This window comes from Oncorhynchus mykiss, chromosome 13 (assembly GCF_057628025.1).
Source record: "Oncorhynchus mykiss isolate SJ-2025 chromosome 13, ASM5762802v1, whole genome shotgun sequence".
In the NCBI taxonomy this organism is placed as follows: Eukaryota; Metazoa; Chordata; class Actinopteri; order Salmoniformes; family Salmonidae; genus Oncorhynchus; species Oncorhynchus mykiss.
In genome coordinates, this window is record NC_143034.1 from 36,027,565 (window position 1) to 36,052,562 (window position 24,998).

A 24,998-nucleotide genomic window follows, 5' to 3' on the forward strand; every position below is an offset into this window, starting at 1 on the left:
AAAGGGCCTTGAGTGTAGATGCCTGGGCATTGTTGAAACACACCCACCCCCTCATTTTTTTGAAACACACACACTCCCGCTGGCCCGTCACATGCACACTCACGCACCCACCCTGATTTTCCGTGTATTTTTCTACGCGACAGACCGGGGTGATGATGTAAAATACATTTTCCTATCGTTAAAGGGTGAGATACTGTTTTAAATTCCTTTTATTTAATTCCAAAATATTTAGTACAAACTTTTTAAAGACATTTTACTAATATTTAAACATGCACCACGACTGTTTTATGTAAAAACATTGGAGGCCTACAGTTGTACATCATTACAAACTTTAATAACCAGTAATGTTTATAATATACCATTGTAGGAAAGACTATAAAATAATACATTGTTTTTTTTAAAGACATTGCATTTCTCTGCTACAGACCAGGTAGTGAGAGAAAATGAGAGATCCCCTTTCGTTAAAGGGTGAGATACAATTTTAAAACCAATGATTTAATTCAAAATATTTAGTACATACATTTTAACACACGTTATAATTCAACCTTTTTACTATTTCTTACAGATAAAGGGGCTGATTAGCCCTGACCATTATCCGTTTCCAATTCACCATCGCAAAGACGCTTGCACGCTCCATCAAAGCTCCGTACGTTTTCACTCCAGGGAAAGATCCTCCTTCTGGCTTGTGAGTCCTGTTTGTGTCAACGATAACCTCGGCCATCGCCGTAATTGTTCACGATTTTGGAAAAGACTGTCCAGCTAATTCATAAGTATTCTGAATATATGATAATCACGCCATTTAAAACTGAACACGGGAATAAAAAAGTTTACATCCTTGCATGCTTTGGAAAATGCATATGAACTGACAGATTTCGTCGTATTTGCACTATCAAATTGTTCACATGCTAAAATTGTCACTTTGGAGTCAGGGGTATACGCCATTGAAGCGATTCTTAGGGCCATCAGATCACTGCGTCCGCAGACCAGTTCTTCCAGGGCATATCCGGGCAGAGTAGTACCGCTCAGGGCCTGTTCAATTTGACAGAGCGCGAGTCTTATCTTAAGCCATTCTCTCATCCGTAGTGCCGGAGAAAAACTCCCGGGTTTGGGGCCGCTGTCTGTGAATATCTTAACCGTAGATTCCTCAGGTTGGAATATGTAAGACATATGTCCCTCACTCGTACCCAAAACTCCTTTAAAACATTCTGGGGTCTCACACAAAACATCCTCCAGGCTTTTGTCATCGGGTTCATGACATGAGCCGCATAGCACCCCGCATAGCACCCCGAGAATTTGTCTGTTTAATAGTCTGGGGCTTTATTTAAAAAATCTTGTTTACTGTTCTGGGGTCGCATGTCTTGTTCTGGACTTTATTTATAATGCGTCTGCCACAGCCAATACCCCGAACATTCCTGTTTCATAGACAACAGCCCTAAGGTCAATAAAACAGGGGGTGGGGGGGCCATACTCTTTGAAATGACACCAATCAGTGCGTCCTACGTGCTAACGAGCTATACGTGCTAAAGTCCAACCTCAACATAAATGGAAAAACCAAAGCCTGTAACACCTTCCCCTTAGGACAACAAATATATCCTACATTTATGACTCAATTTATTAGGATTGTTAATAAAATTGATTATAGACCAATTTATTATACTGCGTCCATGTGTATAGGCTGCAAGTATGTTGAAATAAAAAACATTTATTTTCAACTTTCAACCAAAACCAAACTTATATTGGGCATAGTCTTAATTTCAGTGACATTTTGCTGGGTAGGATATCCCCAATGTCACAGTTTTAACGTGTCCAATCAATAACATGCAGAAAAAGTTTGTTATTAATTGAAATCCTAGACATAAAATGTGCTATATACACAAACATCTGCAATAATACATTACTTGTATTTTTTTTAAACAATCAGCTTATAATTAAATATTGTTAAACAAGCTCCTTATAAACTGCACAAGCACCAAAAACGCTGTTGTTTTGACAAGTAGCAATAAATCACTGATATCGATTGGGGGGGGGGGGGGGGGGGGGGGGGAAATCAGGTTGTACATGATGTTGAAACTAACACAGCTAAAATAAACATATGGAAATGGGAGATATATTTTACCTCACTGATTAGAGGACAACTTGCAGAAGACAGTCAGCTACATTTTGGAGTGATGCATTTAAATTTAGGGGTCGCTAAACAAAGGAACACAACACTTATGTCATCACTCATCAATATCATGTTAAAATCAATTGTTTGACAGGAGGGAGATGAGGCTGCACATCCTGTTAAAACTAACAGCTCAGAACTCACACGGAATCTGGAAGTATTGTGTACATCCCTGGTTAGAGGACAAATAGTAGAAAACAGCTCGCTACATTTTGAAGTGTTGCATTTTGATTCAAGTGGGTCACAAACGTGGTAAGTGTAACACAACTCTTTCTTTGTTAGTCACTTTTTGTCAAATCTCATATTTAGTTATCTTTCAATTCAGAGCTTGAATTTTTCCCCGGAGTCTAAAATCATTGAACCCAGGGGGCAAATGTTAACGGTTCTATATTCTGACATTCATTAAAATACTGCTCCTACAATGTTAAAACATTCTACATTGTGACATCATTTAATTGACATCATGAAACAACAACATGTATTTTCTGATGTTTAGTCAGAGATCTCTTATCAGAGTATCTCTTCCCACATTGATTACAGCTATGAGGTTTTTCGCCTGTGTGTGTTCTCTGGTGTGATACCAGGCTGTTGAGCCAAGTAAAATTCCTCCCACATTGATTACAGCTAAATGGTTTCTCTCCTGTGTGTGTTCTCTGGTGTATAGTTAGATAACTAGATGTAGAAAAACTCTTCCCACATTGAGTACAGCTATAAAGAGTATGTCCTGTGTGTGTTCTCTGGTGTATAGTTAGCTGGCTAGATGTAGTAAAACTCTTCCCACATTGATCACAGCTATAAGGTTTCTCTCCTGTATGTATTCTCTGGTGTAAAGTCAGCTGGCTAGATGTAGTAAAACCCTTCCCACATTGTTCACAGCTATAAGGTTTCTCTCCTGTGTGTGTCCGCTGGTGTACTATCAGGCTGTTTAGCTGAGTAAAACTCTTCCCACACTGAATACAGCTATACGATTTCTCTCCTGTGTGTGTTCTCTGGTGTGTATTCAGGGAGCCAGATGTACCAAAACTCTTCCCACATTGATCACATGTATAAGGTTTCTCTCCTGTGTGTGTTCTCTGGTGTGTATTCAGGCAGCCAGATGTACCGAAACTCTTTCCACATTGATCACAGCTATAAGGTTTCTCTCCTGTGTGTGTCCGCTTGTGTACTATCAGGCTGTTTAGCTGAGTAAAACTCTTCCTACATTGATTACAGCTATATGGTTTCTCTCCTGTGTGTGTTCTCTGGTGTATAGTTAGATAGCTAGATGTAGAAAAACTCTTACCACACTGACTACAGCTATAAGATTTTTCTCCTGTGTGTGTCCGCTGGTGTACAATCAGGCTGTTTAGCTGAGTAAAACTCTTCCCACATTGATCACAGCTATAAGGTTTCTCCCCAGTGTGTATTCTCTGGTGTGATTTCAGGGTTTGTAGCCGAAAAAAACTCTTCCCACATTGAGTACAGCCAAATGGTTTCTCTCCAGTGTGAATTATTTTATGTATTTTAAGTTTTACTGAAGAGTTTAATATTTTCCCACAGTCAGAGAAGCAGTGAGATTTCTTCCCGGTGGGTCTCTGCTGGTGTTTCTTGAGTTGTTCTGATGCGGAGAGACTTTTCTCTGCCTCGTCAGCATCATGTTGAGGCTCCACAAAGGATCCACGATTGTCCCGTCTCTCTCCTGTGTGAATGACAAATTCAGACAGACGGTTAAGGCCCTTAAGGCCCACAACAGCAGAAATCCACTGTTCTTTTGAGGTACAGTGCCTTGCGAAAGTATTCGGCCCCCTTGAACTTTGCGACCTTTTGCCACATTTCAGGCTTCAAACATAAAGATATAAAACTGTATTTTTTTGTGAAGAATCAACAACAAGTGGGACACAATCATGAAGTGGAACGACATTTATTGGATATTTCAAACTTTTTTAACAAATCAAAAACTGAAAAATTGGGCGTGCAAAATTATTCAGCCCCCTTAAGTTAATACTTTGTAGCGCCACCTTTTGCTGCGATTTCAGCTGTAAGTCGCTTGGGGTATGTCTCTATCAGTTTTGCACGTCGAGAGACTGAATTTTTTTCCCATTCCTCCTTGCAAAACAGCTCGAGCTCAGTGAGGTTGGATGGAGAGCATTTGTGAACAGCAGTTTTCAGTTCTTTCCACAGATTCTCGATTGCATTCAGGTCTGGACTTTGACTGGGCCATTCTAACACCTGGATATGTTTATTTTTGAACCATTCCATTGTAGATTTTGCTTTATGTTTTGGATCATTGTCTTGTTGGAAGACAAATCTCCGTCCCAGTCTCAGGTCTTTTGCAGACTCCATCAGGTTTTCTTCCAGAATGGTCCTGTATTTGGCTCCATCCATCTTCCCATCAATTTTAACCATCTTCCCTGTCCCTGCTGAAGAAAAGCAGGCCCAAACCATGATGCTGCCACCACCATGTTTGACAATGGGGATGGTGTGTTGCTTTTACGCCAAACATAACGTTTTGCATTGTTGCCAAAAAGTTCAATTTTGGTTTCATCTGACCAGAGCACCTTCTTCCACATGTTTGGTGTGTCTCCCAGGTGGCTTGTGGCATACTTTAAACAACACTTTTTATGGATATCTTTAAGAAATGGCTTTCTTCTTGCCACTCTTCCTTAAAGGCCAGATTTGTGCAATATACGACTGATTGTTGTCCTATGGACAGAGTCTCCCACCTCAGCTGTAGATCTCTGCAGTTCATCCAGAGTGATCATTGGCCTCTTGGCTGCATCTCTGATCAGTCTTCTCCTTGTATGAGCTGAAAGTTTAGAGGGACGGCCAGGTCTTGGTAGATTTGCAGTGGTCTGATACTCCTTCCATTTCAATATTATCGCTTGCACAGTGCTCCTTGGGATGTTTAAAGCTTGGGAAATCTTTTTGTATCCAAATCCGGCTTTAAACTTCTTCACAACAGTATCTCGGACCTGCCTGGTGTGTTCCTTGTTCTTCATGATGCTCTCTGCGCTTTTAACGGACCTCTGAGACTATCACAGTGCAGGTGCATTTATACGGAGACTTGATTACACACAGGTGGATTGTATTTATCATTAGTCATTTAGGTCAACATTGGATCATTCAGAGATCCTCACTGAACTTCTGGAGAGAGTTTGCTGCACTGAAAGTAAAGGGGCTGAATAATTTTGCACGCCCAATTTTTCAGTTTTTGATTTGTTAAAAAAGTTTGAAATATCCAATAAATGTCGTTCCACTTCATGATTGTGTCCCACTTGTTGTTGATTCTTCACAAAAAATACAGTTTTATATCTTTATGTTTGAAGCCTGAAATGTGGCAAAAGGTCGCAAAGTTCAAGGGGGCCGAATACTTTCGCAAGGCACTGTACAAGGTGATGCCCAGACCATACCCATGAAGTTGTACAACGATTGACGCCTGTTAAATTATTTGACAATTAAGACAGTCAAGTGAGCAACAATCATATTTTGTCTTGTTTTCACATTAGTAGTAACCAGACATATTTTTTTTGTCTCCAATATAGGCCCCTTTCTGTGTTTGCTAAAATTGCGACACGAGGACAAAGTGCACACAATTTGATTGCAGAAACTCCTCCCTGCTAATGAGGAAACCACTAGTTATGGATGTAGTATATCTGGTAATGAGGAAATCGCTAGTTATTGATGTAGTATATATATCTGGTAATGAGGAAACCACTAGTTATGGATGTAGTATATCTGCCTGGAACAAAAATGGTGAGCAAACATTTTAGTTTTTCACAATGTATTCTGAATATTACAGTGCAAGATCAGGAGTGCTACTCAAGGAAACTCACATAAAGCTCTGTGTCTATTCACTAATTCACCACCGTGGGGGAAAACTCGGCTGAGAGCAAAAATAGCCTCCATTTCAAGGTTGAATATGAGTGAATTTCACATTACTTTTGGATTATAATTGTAAGACTTGTTTGAATGTCCTGCTTAATATGTTTGTGTTATTGTCGCATATTAACTGCTTTATACTTAAAACACTTCAACCAGTAAAATTCTCTTTGGCTAGCTTTGCACACTGTTTTTAACAAATTGGCCCATAACTTCACCTCACAATAACATAGACCTACTGTAGGACCCATAACTTCACCTAACAATAACATACACCTACTGTAGGACCCATAACTTCACCTAACAATAACATAGACCTACTGTAGGACCCATAACTTCACCTAACAACAACATAGACCGAGGACTATAAATCATTTAATATTTCAGGTGAAACATGGAAACTAAAATGTCTGTCATGACATTTCATAACCTGATCACCAGATAATTTTGTGAATAATCCCACTAGTCTACTCTGTAATGTGTTGTCATTCTAAATGTCCTGAATAAAGGAAAATAGCTCTGTGTGTTATACAATACCCTATCCATCAAGGAACAGTTCTCCAAAATGATTTCCTGGATCAGCTGATGATAGTTGAACATATGACTGTATCTAAACAGCTACAGTATTAAGTATTATATGTAATTATTGAAGAACCATGTTAATGACAGTATCGATTTGGGTGTTGTCGATAAAGTTAAGGTGACTCTCGGTTAGAACCATTGGATTTAGCATACTCTGAAATGATTTAGGATTTCTGTACCCATGAAAACTGCTTTCCCAGTGTAATATAAAGGAGGCACTAAATGTTATGTAGGTAGAGTGCATTTCAGAGATCTGAATATAAAAAAAACTGTTCTAATAGGACAATAACCTAAACCAGAAGGTCAAATCTACATTGGAGGAGCTTACCAAGATGACATGAAATGTTCCTGAGTGGACTAGTTAAAGTTTGGACATAAATTGTCTTGAAAGTCTATAGCAAGGATTTGAAAATAGCTTTCTAGCAATGATCAACAACCAATTTGCCAGAACAAGAAGGTTTTTAAAAATAATAATGAATATTCACATAAAGATCAGTCTCTATTTGGTTGACATCACGACTTCCCATCAAGCCAACTCCTTGAATGCATTACTATGACATCACTCACTCCTTCTAGTTTGCAGTTCTCTCAAAAAACACAACATTTATTTATTTCCCTTTAGTGTGTTTATACTTTCCTGTATTTATATATCACTTTTCAACAGGAAAAGTTTTTTTAAAATCACTGGAGGACGTCATCAACAATTCCGAAAGTACAAAAACATATGTGTAGAATGACCTTTTAAAATCACACATTAGTTTAACAATTGCAGAGTTTTGTGTCCCTGTTTTGTAATATAGTACTCACTGTATTTACTGGTGTTAATCAGATCAATGTCCCTGTTTTATAAGACGGTACTCACTGTATTTACTGGTGTTAATCAGATCAATGTCCCTGTTTTATAAGGTAGTACTCACTGTATTTACTGGTGTTAATCAGTTCTCCAGTCTTCTCTTCTTCGTCCTCCTCTAATGTGACAGTAATCTCCCCCTCTTCAGCCTTCATTAATAAAACGTCTTCATCTTCTTTCACTTCATCCTCCACTCTAAAAACTGCATCTTCCTCCTTTTCTTTTACAGTAACATCCTCCTCCTCTTTCACTCTGAAGGCGTCTTCCTCTTCTTTCACGGTAACAGACTCACCCTCTACTTGTTTTTGTATTGTAACATCTCTCTCTTCCGCCTCCTCTTTGACGAGAGCTTCCTTCTCCGTCCAGCAGACCACCTCTTCTTCAGCAGGAGGAGAGTAGCTTAGTGAACTCATGGTCGGAGATAATAGCTAGTTAGCATTAGCGACTAGATTAGTGCTAACTTAACCAGCCAGCTAGTTGACTTATAACGTAAATATTAAATTAAATGGGGTAGCTACTTGTTTCCACATAAGTATGTTTAAATCATAGTGGCAAATAAACAACTAAATTGTCCTAAAGAACGTGAATGTTCCGACTTTGTTGTCTAGCGAGCTACGGAGGTGGCTGCAGTTGTTGAAGAAGCGTTCCGTCCACTAGATTATACGTCACAGTAGAAACATCGCCTGAAAGACACATATCGCCATCTGCTGTCTGGAGGGGGGAAACGCAGTTGAGGAGGTTAAACGATTTATCTTCTTCAATATTATAAAGCAGTTTAGGGAAACATTTTTTCCCCTCCCCATTAAATAAGAATATTATATCAACACGTACAAAGAGCAGCAAGTGGTTTGATTAATTCAGATTTTTTATGAGAATTTAAAACAAACTCTACATTACTCCACATCTGTATTCCTGATTCAGTAAAATAACTAGATATCAAAATAAGCACCTAGTTATTGATACCCTTGATAAAGATGAGCAAAAATGTATGTATAAAGTAAATAAATAATCTTTACCCACTAGGATATTTTAGCCCAAAACCTGGTTACCTCTCTGCTAGGAGGCTGAAACTTGGCCATAAGTGGATCTTCCAGCAAGACACATCAACATCCACAGAGAAATGGTTAATTGGGCACAAAATCAACATTTTCAACGGCCATCTCAGTCGTCAGACTTGAACTCCATTGAAAACCTGTGGTTTGAATTGAACAGGGCAGTCCACAAGCGCAGACAAAATAAATCAAGGAACTGGAGAGATTCTGTTTGGAGGAATGGTCTAAGATCCCACCAAATGTGTTCTCTAATCTCATAACATTTCAGTGTCATTATCCTCCCAAGGGGAGGGTGCTGGAGTATTGAAAACATTGGTAGCAATAATTCAGACCCCTACCTTTTGAGAATGACATGTTAAACTTAATCTCTTCCTCTGAGCAATTGTATCAGTAAACATATATAATTCCCCCTTATTTTTGACATACAATATAGCTCAGTATTTGAATTCTTTATTTTATAGAGTTGTTTATCTCATCTTTATCAAGGGTGTCCCCCACTACTTCTATACTGCTCCTACGTGGTTTAACAATACATCATGTAGATGTATATAATGAACAGACTAGGTCTATACTGCTCCTACATGGTGTACCAATACATAATGTAGATGTATATAATGAACAGACTAGGTCTATACTGCTCCTACATGGTGTAACAATACTACCGTGCAAAAGTTTGGGGTCACTTAGAAATGTCCTTGTTTTTGAAAGAAAATCATATTTTTTTTCATTTATCATTTATAAAAACCTGTTTTTGCTTTTTCATTATGGGGTATTGTGATGTCATTATGGGGTATTGTGATGTCATTATGGGGTATTGTGATGTCATTGTGGGGTATTGTCATGTCATTATTGGGTATTGTGTGTAGATTGATGAGGGGGAAAACATTATTTAATCCATGTCAGAATAAAGCTGTAACGAAACAAAATGTAGAAAAAGTGAAGGGGTCTGAATACTTTCCAAATGCACTGTATATATAGGGGCAGTACTCAGTGACATCACTTCATGAAACAGGAGGTACAAATATATAAATAGGTTCAAAATATCAACATTCAAAATATATGTCCAAGCTGGAAGTGGAAACGCCAGCCCAGCCACAATCCTAGAGGTTCACTGATGATCAACCTCCTCCTTCACATCTGACTCATGATGATCAACCTCCTCCTTCACATCTGACTCCTGATGATCAACCTCCTCCTTCACATCTGACTCCTGATGATCAACCTCCTTCTTCACTTCTGACTACTGATGATCAACCTCCTTCACATCTGTCTCCTGATGATCAACCTCCTCCTTCACATCTGACTCCAGTGATCAATCCAGAGCGTCTTCTTTTTTGGGGGAATCCCGATGGACGACGTCATCGAATAGGCCGTCATCACGACCACAAGTTAATTGTCATTCAGGTTATCAATGGGAAGAGCATCAGCAATATGTCCTGTCTGGTAACTTGTTTCATTTAAAGGATTTAAATTGGCAGGTGCACAGGGAGAAACCCCATTAAAACACTTTTGGAAGTCTTTAACTGCATCAACGTCTGTGGCCTGTGATGTTGGGACAAATGATAGTCCCTTATTATAGAAGAGACAAAATTCACAAATTCTACAGCACAACGGCAGAGTCATGTCTTAAGTGTAAAACTAACAATGACTCAATAATCCTTCTGGGAATGTTATGACATCATAAGGTTATGGGAGGAGTTAGAATGTTGGCTGTCAGAAGTACAGTTATTCAATGTAAAATTACTTTTAATCCGTCTGTCTGTATATTTCAAAACATGGCATATGAGGATGCAGTGAGATACCCGATGGTTGGATGATACTTTTCTGATCAGTCATCTTAAATATTATAGTTAAAACCTGGAAATCAGCCAATCCTCTGTTGTTAACTCAATAGAATGGTAAAATGCTTTATTATCTAAAAATTGAAAGTGAGTGGGCGACGGAGAGAAATAAAACAGTGCTGATGAGGGGCGCTGGAGACAGAGGTGTGTTCTAGTGGGTCTGGACAGGTGTGATGTAGTTAATGGAGATGGGGGTGTGTTCTAGTGGGTCTGGACAGGTGTGATGTAGTTAATGGAGATCGGGCTGTGTTCTAGTGGGTCTGTGCAGGTGTGATGTAGTTAATGGAGATGGGGCTGTGTTCTAGTGGGTCTGTGCAGGTGTGATGTAGTTAATGGAGATGGGGCTGTGTTCTAGTGGGTCTGTGCAGGTGTGATGTAGTTAATGGCAATGGGGCTGTGTTCTAGTGGGTCTGTGCAGGTGTGATGTAGTTAATGGAGATGGGGCTGTGTTCTAGTGGGTCTGTGCAGGTGTGATGTAGTTAATGGAGATGGGGCTGTGTTCTAGTGGGTCTGTGCAGGTGTGATGTAGTTAATGGAAATGGGGCTGTGTTCTAGTGGGTCTGGGCAGGTTTGATGTAGTTAATGGAGATGGGGGTGTGTTCTAGTGGGTCTGGGCAGGTGTGATGCAGTTAATGGAGATGGGGGTGTGTTCTAGTGGGTCTGTGCAGGTGTGATGTAGTTAATGGGAATGGAGGTGTGTTCTCGTGGTTCTGGGCAGGTGTGATGAAGTTAATGGGGATGGAGGTGTGTTCAACGTTTGCAAGCTTGAGCTAGATATCGACCTAGTGTGACCTTCCTGGTCCCGTCTCTCAAGTTAGTGAGTCAACACAGGAAGGTGCAATGGATGGATAGTTCATTTATTTCCAAAGCTGCAATGATGGGACACACACAGCAATTCTAAATAAATCTGCCCTATTAATATACTAACAAAAAAACAGTTGAAATGTCTATCAAAGTTATTGTGACGTATAGTGGATTTAACAATTCCTACTAATTCCTAATTTACTATAATAAAAACAAATACATTATTTCCATGTGTCTCATATTCACTACATCAGAATAACCTGTCATCCATTTTAGTATCAAAAATATATCAAATTAACCTGGAAATGTAATCAATGTCCCCCTCTGGTGGCAAAGAAGTATAATACACCTAAACTAACAAAACCGGGCTAATAAACCGCCTGGTGTTCATGTGTTTATAAAACACATACTTTATACATTTGTCATAAATTAGCTGCATTGATGAGAAACACAGTGTGGATAAACGATCAGTAGTCAACAGGGTAAAAATAGCACTCCTAAAGAAGATGCATTTTCCAGTTAGATACCAAGAGGGATCTTTAGCATAAAACCCACATGGAAAACTGAGATTTGGCAAATAACATATAAAGAGAGGCCAACTTGACACCAAATCAACAACAGTAATTACTAAACATAAAATTGCTAATGTATGATTTAAAACGTGGATTTTATGATGTAATGTCAATTTTATACATTTCTATCCCAGGACCACTAAATGTTCAAGTTCTCCATAAATCTGCTGTGGATTACCCAGAATCCCATACGAGCGGCGCAGCGGTCTAGGGCACTGCATCTCGGTGCTGGAGGCGTCACTACAGACCCTGGTTCAAATCCAGGCTGTATCATAACAGGCAGTGATTGGTGAGTATCATAGGGCGCCACACAACCGGACGCACAGGGTTTGGCCGGGGTAGGCAGTCATTGTAAATAAGAATTTGTGTTTAACTGACTTGCCTAGTTAAATAAAGGTTACATTTATATTAAATAAAAAATAGTGATTCATGACAAACCATTTTTCACAAATCCGCCAAGGCACCAACTTTGAGAATGGTTTAAAACAAAGGTTTCAAACCAATTCATGAATGTAATTGAATCTAGGTATGTCTTGCCTTTAATGTAAGGGCATGAACATTTTTTGAATATTATACAAGACTTATCAACAGCTCTAATAATTTGACCCCCACAGGAAATCTACACTGGCAATTCTAGAATATAGTATATACAGTGGGGCAAAAAAGTATTTAGTCAGCCACCAATTGTTCTCCCACTTAAAAAGATGAGAGAGGCCTGTAATTTACACTTCAACTATGACAGACAAAATGAGAAAAAAAATCCAGAAAATCACATTGTAGGATTTTTAATGAATTTATTTGCAAATTATGGTGGAAAATAAGTATTTGGTCAATAACAAAAGTTTATCTCAATACTTTGTTATATACCCTTTGTTGGCAATGACAGAGGTCAAACATTTTCTGTAAGTCTTCACAAGGTTTTCACACACTGTTGCTGGTATTTTGGCCCATTCCTCCATGCAGATCTCCTCTAGAGCAGTGATGTTTTGGGGCTGTTGCTGGGCAACACGGACGTTCAACTCCCTCCAAAGATTTTCTATGGGGTTGAGATCCGAAGACTGGTTAGACCACTCCAGGACCTTGAAATGCTTCTTACGAAGCCACTCCTTCGTTGCCCGGGCGGTGTGTTTGGGATCATTGTCATGCTGAAAGACCCAGCCACGTTTCATCTTCAATGCCCTTGCTGATGGAAGGAGGTTTTAACTCAAAATCTCACGATACATGGCCCCATTCATTCTTTCCTTTACACGGATCAGTCGTCCTGGTCCCTTTGCAGAAAAACAGCCCCAAAGCATGATGTTTCCACCCCCATGCGTCACAGTAGGTATGGTGTTCTTTGGATGCAACTCAGCATTCTTTGTCCTCCAAACACGATGAGTATAGTTTTTACCAAAAAGTTATATTTTGGTTTCATCTGACCATTTAACATTCTCCCAATCTTCTTCTGGATCATCCAAATGCTCTCTAGAAAACTTCAGACGGGCCTGGACATGTACTGGCTTAAGCAGGGGTATACATCTGGCACTGCAGAATTTGAGTCCCTGGCGGCTTAGTGTGTTACCGATGGTAGGCTTCGTTACTTTGGTCCCAGCTCTCTGCAGGTCATTCACTAGGTCCCCCCCGTGTGGTTCTGGGATTTTTGCTCACCGTTCTTGTGATCATTTTGACCCCACGGGGTGAGATCTTGCGTGGAGCCCCAGATCGAGGGAGATTATCAGTGGTCTTGTATGTCTTCCATTTCCTAATAATTGCTCCCACAATTGATTTCTTCAAACCAGGCTGCTTACCTATTGTAGATTCAGTCTTCCCAGCCTGGTGCAGGTCTACAATTTTGTTTCTGGTGTCCTTTGACAGATCTTTGGTCTTGGCCATAGTGGAGTTTGGAGTGTGACTGTTTGAGGTTGTGGACAGGTGTCTTTTATACTGATAACAAGTTCAAACAGGTGCCATTAATACAGGAACAAGTGGAGGACAGAGGAGCCTCTTAAAGAAGAAGTTACAGGACTGTGAGAGCCAGAAATCTTGCTTGTCTGTAGGTCACCAAATACTTATTTTCCACCATAATTTGCAAATAAATTCATTAAAAATCCTACAATGTGATTTTCTGGATTTTTTTTCTAATTTTGTCTGTCATAGTTGAAGTGTACCTATGATGAAAATTACAGGCCTCTCATCTTTTTAAGTGGGAGAACTTGCACAATTTGTGGCTGACAAAATACTTTTTTGCCCCACTGTAAACAACAACATAGACCTAGGAGTATTAATAATGTAATATTTCAGGTGAAACATGGAAACTAAAATGTCTTTGTCATGACATTTCATAACCTGATCACCAGATAATTTTGTGAATAATCCTATTCTGGCTATATTAGTGGCCTATTAGGCTATTCTGTAATGTGTTATCATTCTAAATGTCCTGAATAAAGGAAAATAGCTTTGTGTGTTGTACAATAGCCTATCCATCAAGGAACAGTTCTCTACACATTATGAGGAAAGTATCTGTGTCCAAACAGACAAACAAGACGCTACTGTAAATCAAGCAGACAATAACACATTATAAACATACATTTGTTAGGGATGTTGGATCTAACGTGAAGCACGGCATAACTGTCTTTACCAGAGTAATGAATGAAGAAGCACATTGATTGTTGTTGCATCTCGTGCTGTTTGTCATTTGATAGGCATTCAAAAAATGATTTCCCGGGTCAGCTGATGATAGTTGAACACGTGACTAAACAGCTACAGTATTAAGAATGTGTAATTATTGAAGAACCGCATTAATGACAGAATTCATTTGGGTGTTGTCAATAAAGTTAAGGTGACTCTCGGTTAGAACCATTGGATTTAGCAAACTCTGAAATTATGTAGGATTTCTGTGCCCATGTAAACTGTTTTCCCAGCATAACATAAGGAGACACAAGATGTGTCAGTTTTGTCAATGTATTCATTGTCTTTCATTTGAAACACTCCTGTCAATGTTGAGTAAGGACGCACACCTGATTACGCATATAGAAGTAGGACTAGTCTACCTGTCCTGCGCGCAAATGTAGGCCTATAAATGTGCCTATTTGGGGATGTCTGATAGTATTTCTGATTGTCTTAACGCACCACCACTAATGAGTTGTGGAGCTTCTCAAAGAAAATGTCTCTTCACCTCTAACAGCATGTAAACAAAGTCTAATCAAAATCAATTGCAAATGAGAATAGTTCCTTAAAGTATTTGTAAAATATTTCCAGCTCTCGCCCTTTCGATAACCAAAGGGAAAAATGTAATGAGCTGATCCAGTGGAAATGTCATAAAATACCTGATTAGTTCTTATCCTTTGCACAAATAGCCGACAGTAGTGTCTGTCCCAAACTCACTGGCGCAGGAAACTGAGAGACCAGAATATTTCTAGGATATTTATTTTTATCAGGATATTTTGTAAATGCAGAATGCAATGTTTTTATGTGTTGGCTTTATGTAGATGGTTATTAAAGTTACTTTTAAATTTGTATAATTTTCACTTAGAATGTAGATGAATCACAGACAATGATTTCGAGATACTATTATCAATTAAATGAAACTGTTCCAGTAAAATGAACATATGAAAATCATAACTGGCACCAGATCAGTAGAAATGGTCAGATAAATTTGCACTCCAAATGTAGGTTGCCGACTGCTTGTGTAGCCTATTACCAGCAACGTCAGAATTTATGAAGGCCAGCAGGAGGAGGTGGTTCAGGAAGAGTTCTCTCTCTTCTGGTTGGGCCACATTGATGTAATGGCATGAAAATAAATTGGCTGAATATTATACAATGACTTATCAACAGCTCTAACAATTTGAACCCCACAGGAAATCTACACTGGTAATTCTAGAATATACTATATAGCCTAGAAACCTGGTTAAACTATCATTATGACCTCATGGATGGCCAGTCCTTGTATTCATAGTGTAGTGAATTCTGGGGGTAGCCCTGAGCTGAACTCAAACCTGGGTCCAGCGACTGTCAAGCCAACACTGTATACACCAAAATGTCTGAACTTCTTGACGAGGTCCCTAGGTTTTGTGTTAAGGTTGATACAATAGCTTTCTCTATGAATTTGAGAGTAGTTACATTTCTCCTTCCCCAATCCCTCAGCTGTTTACCAAACCAAGTCTCTGGGGAGCCATTTTGTTTCTGTTTAAATCCTAGGTTGCCCTTTAAAAAAAAGCCACAACAATCAATCAACCAATCTGCAGTTCAAACAATAACGATGTAATGATGGGTCTGGAGAAATGTAACTGCTCTCAAATCCATAGACAGACCTATGGATGCAAGGACTGACCATCCATGATATCAACATTATAGTTTTAACCATGTTGAGGCTATACAGTGTTGGTTTACATTGTTTTACCCTGTTTTTAGGATATAGGATACAGTGTTTGTTTTTGTCAACATTGCTATTGGACCAGGTCTCTCTTGGAAAAGAGATGTTGTCTCAAGGAGAAATAAAACTGTATAAATAAAGGTCCACTTCCGGCGCCGACAGAGATGGCCGCCTCGCTTCGCGTTCCTAGGAAACTATGCAGTTTTTAGTTTTTTTTACCTGTTATTTCTTACATTGGTACCCCAGGTCATCTTAGGTTTCATTACATACAGTCGAGAAGAACTACTGAACATAAGAGCAGCGTCAACTCACCATCAGTACGATCAAGAATATGACTTTCGCGAAGCGGATCCTGTGTTCTGCCTTTCACCCAGGACAACGGAATGGATCCCAGCCGGCGACCCAAAAAAACGACTTCGTAAAAGGGGGAAACGGAGCGGTCTTCTGGTCAGACTCCGGAGACGGGCACATTGTGCACCACTCCCTAGCATTCTTCTCGCCAATGTCCAGTCTCTTGACAACAAGGTTGATGAAATCCGATCAAGGGTAGCATTCCAGAGGGACATCAGAGACTGTAACGTTCTTTGCTTCACGGAAACATGGCTCACTGGAGAGACGCTATCGGAATCGGTGCAGCCAGCTGGTTTCTCCACGCATCGCGCAGACAGAAACAAACATCTTTCTGGTAAGAAGAGGGGCGGGGGCGTATGCTTCATGGTTAACGTGACGTGGTGTGATCATAACAACATACAGGTACTCAAGTCCTTCTGTTCGCCTGATTTAGAATTCCTCACAATCAAATGTCGACCGCATTATCTACCAAGGGAATTCTCTTCGATTATAATCACAGCCGTATATAGTCCCCCCCAAGCAGACACATCGATGGCTCTGAACGAACTTTATTTGACTCTTTGCAAACTGGAATCCATTTATCCGGAGGCTGCATTCATTGTAGCTGGGCATTTTAACAAGGCTAATCTGAAAACAAGACTCCCTACATTTTATCAGCATATCGATTGCGCAACCAGGGCTGGAAAAAGCTTGGATCACTGCTATTCTAACTTCCACGACGCATATAAGGCCCTGCCCCGCCCTCCTTTTGGAAAAGCTAACCACGACTCCATTTTGTTGATCCCTGCCTACAGACAGAAACTAAAACAAGAAGCTCCCGCGATGAGGTCTGTTCAACGCTGGTCCGACCAATCTGATTCCACACTCCAAGACTGCTTCCATCACGTGGACTGGGATATGTTTCGTATTGCGTCAGACAACAACATTGACGAATACGCTGATTCGGTGAGCGAGTTCATTAGAACGTGCGTTGAAGATGTCGTTCCCATAGCAACGATTAAAACATTCCCAAACCAGAAACCGTGGATTGATGGCAGCATTCGCGTGAAACTGAAAGCCCGAACCACTGCTTTTAATCAGGGCAAGGTGACCGGAAACATGACCGAATACAAACAGTGTAACTATTCCCTCCGCAAGGCAATCAAACAAGCTAAGCGTCAGTATAGAGACAAAGTAGAATCTCAATTCAACGGCTCAGACACAAGAGGTATGTGGCAGGGTCTACAGTCAATCACGGATTACTTTTTTGCCCGCTTTGAGGACAATACAGTGCCACTGACACGGCCCGCAACTAAAACATGCGGACTCTCCTTCACTGCAGCCGAAGTGAGGAAAACATTTAAACGTGTCAACCCTCGCAAGGCTGCAGGCCCAGACGGCATCCCCAGCCGCGCCCTCAGAGCATGCGCAGACCAGCTGGCTGGTGTGTTTACGGACATATTCAATCAATCCCTATCCCAGTCTGTTGTTCCCACATGCTTCAAGAGGGCCACCATTGTTCCTGTTCCCAAGAAAGCTAAGGTAACTGAGCTAAACGAGCTAAACTGTAGCACTCACTTCCATCATCATGAAGTGCTTTGAGAGACTAGTCAAGGACCATATCACCTCCACCCTACCTGACACCCTAGACCCACTCCAATTTGGTTACCGCCCAAATAGGTCCACAGACGATGCAATCTCAACCACACTGCACACTGCCCTAACCCATCTGGACAAGAGGAATACCTATGTGAGAATGCTGTTCATCGACTACAGCTCGGCATTTAACACCATAGTGCCCTCCAAGCTCGTCATCAAGCTCGAGACCCTGGGTCTCGACCCAGCCCTGTGCAACTGGGTACTGGACTTCCTGACGGGCCGCCCCCAGGTGGTGAGGGTAGGCAACAACATTTCCACCCGCTGATCCTCAACACTGGGGCCCCACAAGGGTGCGTTCTGAGCCCTCTCCTGTACTCCCTGTTCACCCACGACTGCGTGGCCACGCACGCCTCCAACTCAATCATCAAGTTTGCGGACGACACAACAGTGGTAGGCTTGATTACCAACAACGACGAGACGGCCTACAGGGAGGAGGTGAGGGCCCTCGGAGTGTGGTGTCAGGAAAATAACCTCACACTCAACGTCAACAAAACTAAGGAGATGATTGTGGACTTCAGGAAACAGCAGAGGGAACACCCCCCTATCCACATCGATGGAAAAGTAGTGGAGAGGGTAGTAGTTTTAAGTTCCTCGGCGTACACATCACAAACAAACTGAATTGGTCCACCCACACAACAGCATCGCGAAGAAGGCGCAGCAGCGCCTCTTCAACCTCAGGAGGCTGAAGAAATTTGGCTTGTCACCTAAAGCACTCACAAACTTCTACAGATGCACAATCGAGAGCATCCTGTCGGGCTGTATCACCGCCTGGTACGGCAACTGCTCCGCCCACAATCGTAAGGCTCTCCAGAGGGTAGTAAGGTCTGCACAACGCATCACCGGGGGCAAACTACCTGCCCTCCAGGACACCTACACCACCCGATGTCACAGGAAGGCCATAACGATCATCAAGGACAACAACCACCCGAGCCACTGCCTGTTCACCCCGCTATCATCCAGAAGGCGAGGTCAGTACAGGTGCATCAAAGCTGGGACCGAGAGACTGAAAAACAGCTTCCATCTCAAGGCCATCAGACTGTTAAACAGCCACCACTAACATTGAGTGGCTGCTGCCAACACACTGACTCAACTCCAGCAACTTTAATAATGGGAATTGATGGGAAATGATGTAAAATATATCACTAGTCACTTTAAACAATGCTACCTAATATAATGTTACATACCCTACATTATTCATCTCATATGTATATGCATATACTGTACTCTATATCATCTACTGCATCTTTATGTAATACATGTATCACTAGCCACTTTAACTATGCCACTTTGTTTACATACTCATCTCATATGTATATACTGCACTCAATACCATCTACTGTATCTTGCCTATGCCGCTCTGTACCATCACTCATTCATATATCTTTATGTACATATTCTTTATCCCCTTACACTTGTGTCTATAAGGTAGTAGTTTTGGAATTGTTAGCTAGATTACTCGTTGGTTATTACTGCATTGTCGGAACTAGAAGCACAAGCATTTCGCTACACTCGCATTAACATCTGCTAACCATGTGTATGTGACAAATAAAATTTGATTTGATTTGGTAAAATAAAATATAAAAAAAAAAAAAAGTTTATTTGGGGTTCTGATGGGGTACAACAGTTGAACTAAGCGGCATGTGTTATATTCTTCAAGAATCAATGGCTATAAATAAATAATTTAAGAGTCAAAATATGGATGTAGCAATTGCAGATTTCCCCTTTAACACCAAACATCAGTTCAACAACTGCAGAGTTTGTGCCTCTGTATTTAAGACAGTACTTACTAGTGTTAATCAGGGCCCGGTTTCTCAAAACCATCTTATGGCTAAGTTCATCATTAGAACTATTGGATGCGTTTGGGAAACTGGGCCCAGATATCCAGTTTCCTCCTCTTCTTCCTCCTCCTTTTTCGATGTGATAGTCATCTCCTCCTCCTCCTCTTTCACGTCAAAAACTGCATCCTCCTCTTTCTCTTCCTCTTTTTTAACTGTAACATCCTCCTCTTTCACTCTGAACGCGTCTTCCTCTTCTTTCACTGAAAATTCTTTCTCTTCTTCTTTCACTGTAACAGCCTCACCCTCTACTTCTTGTTTTACATCCTCCTCTTCCTTCTCCTCTTTCACAACAATCTTCATCCCCAGAGCTTCTTTATCCGTCCAGCAGACCTCTTCTTCAGCAGGAGAGTAGCTTCGTGACCTCATGGTCGTGGATGTTAGCTATGCTAACTTAACCAGCCCGCTAGCTGACTAATAACAACACCGTAGATATGCAATTAAATCGGTTAACTAACTAGACGACAGAAGTGGGTTTAAAACACAGTGGCTAATAAACACTAAAGCGTCTAAAGAGCTTTATTGGTTCGGCTATTTTGTCTAGCAAGCTACCGAGGTTGCTGACTTACTGTTGCCGTCCACTACATTATACGTCACACCAGCAGCATAACCTTAAATTCCCAGACCGCCCTCTGCTGACTAGAGTGGGTAACGCAGTTGAGTTAAATGTTTATTTTGTTTTCAGACAAGTTAAAGTGTAGGAAGCATGAGTTTTTACTCACCAGTGTAACAACATAGTGTGGTTAGACTTTGTAACTTGTAGTCACGATATGGTTACCTATGAGTACAAACAGTTATGTTTTTGCGTTGTTACATATTTCTTAATTTATTTCTTCTAAGCTACCCACAATGCACTATTTCTCAACGTCATATCGATGATCAACTCTGTGCTACAGAGTTTGTATGCTAGCTCGGTAGCTAGCTCAAGGAGGATAGGTTGACTTCCAGTTTTTAAGTACAGTATTTAAGATGATTGAAGAGAAAACCATCGGGGAGCTCACTGCACCCCCATATGCCACGGCTTGAAATATGCAGACAGACGGATTAAAAGTACATTTACATTGTACTCCTTCTGACAGCCAACTTTCTAACTCCGCCCATAACTTTATGACGTCATAACATTCCCAGAAGGATTATTGAGTCATTGTTAGTTTTACACTTAAGACATGACTCTGCCGTGGTGCTGTAGTAGTGCTGTAGAATTTGGTCTCTTGTATAATAAGGGACTATCATTTGCCCAACATCACAGGCCACAGACTTTGATACAGTTAAAGACTTCCAAAAGTGTTTTAATGGGGGTTCTCCCTGTGCACCTGCCAATTTAAATCCATTAAACGAGATAAGTTACCAGACAGGACATATTGCTGATGCTCTTCCTATTGATAACCTGAATGACAAATAACTTGTGGGCGGTGGTCGTGATGACATCCTATTGGATGACGTCGTCCATCGGGATTCCCCAAAAAAGAAGACCCTCTGGATTGATTACTGGAGTCAGATATGAAGGAGGTTGATCATCAAGAGTAAGATGTGAAGGAGGAGGTTGATCATCAGGAGTCAGATGTGAAGGAGGAGGTTGATCATCAGGAGTCAGATGTGTAGGAGAAGGTTGATCATCAGTGAACCTCTAGGATTGTTGTGGCTGGGCTGGCGTTTCCACTTCCAGCTTGGTCTTATATTTTGGAAAGTATTCAGACCCGTTCACTTTTTTTGAGAAACAGACAAGTCCTCAACTGGCAGCTTCATGAAATAGTACCCTCAAAACACCAGTCTCAACGTCACAGTGAAGAGGCGACTCCGGGATGCTGGCCATCTAGGCAGAGTTCCTCTGCCCAGTGTTTGTTATTTTGTTTGTTATTTTGCCCATCTTAAACTTTTCTCTTTACTGGCCAGTCTGAGATATGGCTTTTTCCTTGCATCTCTGCCAGTCATCCTGACATGACAATGCCACCAGCCATACTGCTCGTTCTGTGCCTGATTTCCTGCAAGACAGGAATGTCAGTGTTCTGCCATGGCCAGCGAAGGGCCCGGATCTCAATCCCATTGAGCACGTCTGGGACCTTTTGGATTGGAGGGTGAGGGCTAGGGCCATTCCCCCCAGAAATGTCTGGGAACTTGCAGGTGCCTTGGTGGAAGAGTGGGGTAACATCTCACAGCAAGAACTGGCAAATCTGGTGCAATCCATGAGGAGGAGATGCGCTGCAGTACTTAATGCAGCTGGTGGCCACACCAGATACTTACTGACTGTTACTTTTGATTTTGACCCCCTCTTTGTTCAGGGACATATTATTCCATTTCTGTTTGTCACATGTCTGAGGATCTTGTTCAGTTTGTATCAGTTGTTGAATCTTATGTTCAAACAAATATTTACACATGTTAAGTTTGCTGAAAATAAATGCAGTTGATAGTGAGAGGATGTTTCTTTTTTTGCTGAGTTTATGTCCTATCATTTTGTTGGACAAGTTTGCTTACTACCAAAAGCAAACAACTTCCATTTCACATAATAATCAACTACAATATAAACATGGTGTCTACTGGCTGTCAACAATTAAAAACAAGAAAAAAAACATTTTTTCCCCCACAAGCTTCTAGAACTCTCGTCTTCCAAAAAACGCACTAGCTTCTAGAACTCTCGTTTTCCTAAAACTCACTAGCTTCTAGAACTCACTAGCTTCTAGAACTCGTCTCCCTAAAACTCACTAGCTTCTAGAACTCACTAGCTTCTAGAACTCGTCTCCCTAAAACTCACTAGCTTCTAGAACTCTCGTCTTCCTAAAACTCACTAGCTTCTAGAACTCTCGTTTTCCTAAAACTCACTAGCTTCTAGAACTCACTAGCTTCTAGAACTCTCGTCTTCCTAAAACTCACTAGCTTCTAGAACTCTCGTCTTCCTAAAACTCACTAGCTTCTAGAACTCTTGTCTTCCTACAACTCACTAGCTTATAGAACTCTCGTCCCCTTAGAACGAGTCCAAACAAAACTCATCTCCAAAACAGAAAAACGTGTTAAAATAAAATAAAAACGTGGCAAAACACAAATCTTTTTGACTGCCAACCCTTGAGACAATCAGCAATCAAGTTGTCCTTACCAAGGACATGTCTGACTTCAAGAGGAAACATATTATTCTTTTCAATTACATTTTGCTAGGTGGGACAGCCCCAATGTCAAAACACAGTTTTAACGTGTCCAAATCAATAACCAATATATTGAAAACATAAAATGTACAGTTCACACAAACATCTGCCACAATAACCATATTACTTGTGGACCTTATAAACTGCACAAGCACCAAAAACGCTGTTGTTTTGACAAGTAGCAATACATCACTAATATCGATTAGGGGGGAAATCAGTTCTACATGCTGTTGAAACGAACACAACAACAAAAAAACACATGGAAATGGGAGATATATTTTACCTCACTAGTTAGAGGACAACCTGCAGAAGACAGTCAGCTACATTTTGGGGTGATGCATTTAAATGTAGGGGTCGCTAAACAAAGGAACACAACACTTATTTGTCATCACTCATCGATATCATGTTGAAATCAATTGTGCTGAGAGGAGGGAGATGAGGTTGCACATCCTATTAAAACTAACAACTCAAAAACTACACGAAATCTGGGAATAATGTGTACATCACTGGTTAGAGGACAATTTGTAGAAAACAGCTAGCTACATCTTGATTCCAGTGGGTCGCCAACGCGATAAGTGTAACAAGTCTTGTTTGTCACTTTTTGTAAATTAAAAAAAAAAAAGTTGAAATCCACTGTGTTAAATCTCCTGTTAAATATGTTAAAACACACACAGATGAGAGTTCTAAGAACCCCCAATTATGATGCAATAAATTATAGCATCATCTTGTCATTTCAGTTCTGACCATGTATTTTCTGATGTGTAATCAGATTTCTTTTATCAGAGTATCTCTTCCCACACTGACTACAGTTAAAAGGTTTCTCTCCTGTGTGTGTTCTCTGGTGTACAGCCAGATGACTAGATGTAGTAAAACTCTTCCCGCATTGAGCACAGCTATAAGATTTCTCTCCTGTATGTGTTCTCTGGTGTACAGTCAGATGGCTAGATGTAGTAAAACTCTTCTCGCATTGATCACAGCTATAAGGTTTCTCTCCTGTGTGTGTTCTCTGGTGTACAGTCAGATGGCTAGATGTAGTAAAACTCTTCCCACATAGATCACAGCTATATGATTTCTCTCCTGTGTGGATTCTCTGATGAATTTTAATGCCTGCTGAGGAGGTGAATCTCTTCCCACAGTCAGAGCAGCGGTGAGATTTCTTCCCTGTGGGTCTCCTCTGGTGTTTCTTGAGGTGTTTTGATGTGGAGAGACTATTCTCTGCCTTGTCAGCATCATGATGTTGTTGAGGCTCCCCAGAGGATCCACGATAGTCCAGTCTCTCTCCTGTGCGAACAACAAAGTCAGACAGATGGTTAAAGGCCCACAACAACAGAAATCCACTGCAAATCCACGATGGTGTACAACAACTGAAGTCTTTAATGAAAATTATTTGACAATTGTTTTAAGACAGTCAAGTGAGCAACAATAGTCACATTTTGTCTTGTTTTCACATTAGTAGTAACATCGATGAGTGTTCTAGCGATGTACGCTAGAAGAAAGTTATGAAAGTTTCTGAAACCCTAAGCGGTGTGCTTGCGGTGTTTGCTGTGTTTGCTAAAATTGCGGCACGAGGGCGATGTACACTCAATTTGGTTGCAGAAACCCTCCCTGCTAATGAGAAAACCAATTGTTATGGATGTAGTATATCTGCCTGGAGCACAAATGGTGAGTAAAGATTTTTCATTTTCACTTTGTATTCTGAATATTAGCAGCATCAGTGCTAGATCAGGAGTGCTACTCAAGGAAACTCACATTAAGCTCTGTGTCTATTCACTAATTCACCAATGAGTGCATGTCACACTATTTTTGGATTATAATTGTAAGGCTCGATTGAATGTCCTGCTTAATAAAATGTGTTTTATTGTTGCAAATCAACTGATTTATACTTTAAAAAATACTTCAACCAGTAAAATGTTCTTTGGCTAGCTTTGCCATCAGCCTGACAATGAGGGTTTGTACACTAAGTGTT

The 24,998-nt window shown here is 40.6% G+C and overlaps 1 protein-coding gene across 1 annotated transcript; it reads right to left on the reverse strand.

The window, feature by feature from the left end:
* Positions 1-312: 312 nt before the first annotated feature.
* Positions 313-23,770, reverse strand: LOC110487357 (uncharacterized). The gene is made up of 2 exons (XM_021559284.3): positions 7,522-23,770; positions 313-3,842 (listed from the first exon to the last, which is right to left on the reverse strand). Exons 1-2 carry the CDS (start codon positions 7,865-7,867, stop codon positions 2,626-2,628), a joined length of 1,563 nt encoding a protein of 520 aa, XP_021414959.3. The 5' UTR covers positions 7,868-23,770; the 3' UTR covers positions 313-2,625.
* Between the last annotated feature and the right edge of the window lie 1,228 nt (positions 23,771-24,998).

Excerpts from the sequence above, each read along its gene's own strand:
- LOC110487357 (XM_021559284.3), bottom strand. The coding sequence starts at position 7,867 with ATGAGTTCACTAAGCTACTCTCCTCCTGCTGAAGAAGAGGTGGTCTGC. Across the intron at positions 3,843-7,521 it reads GATTAACACCAGTAAATACA|GAGAGAGACGGGACAATCGT; the intron begins GTGAGTACTACC and ends TCATTCACACAG.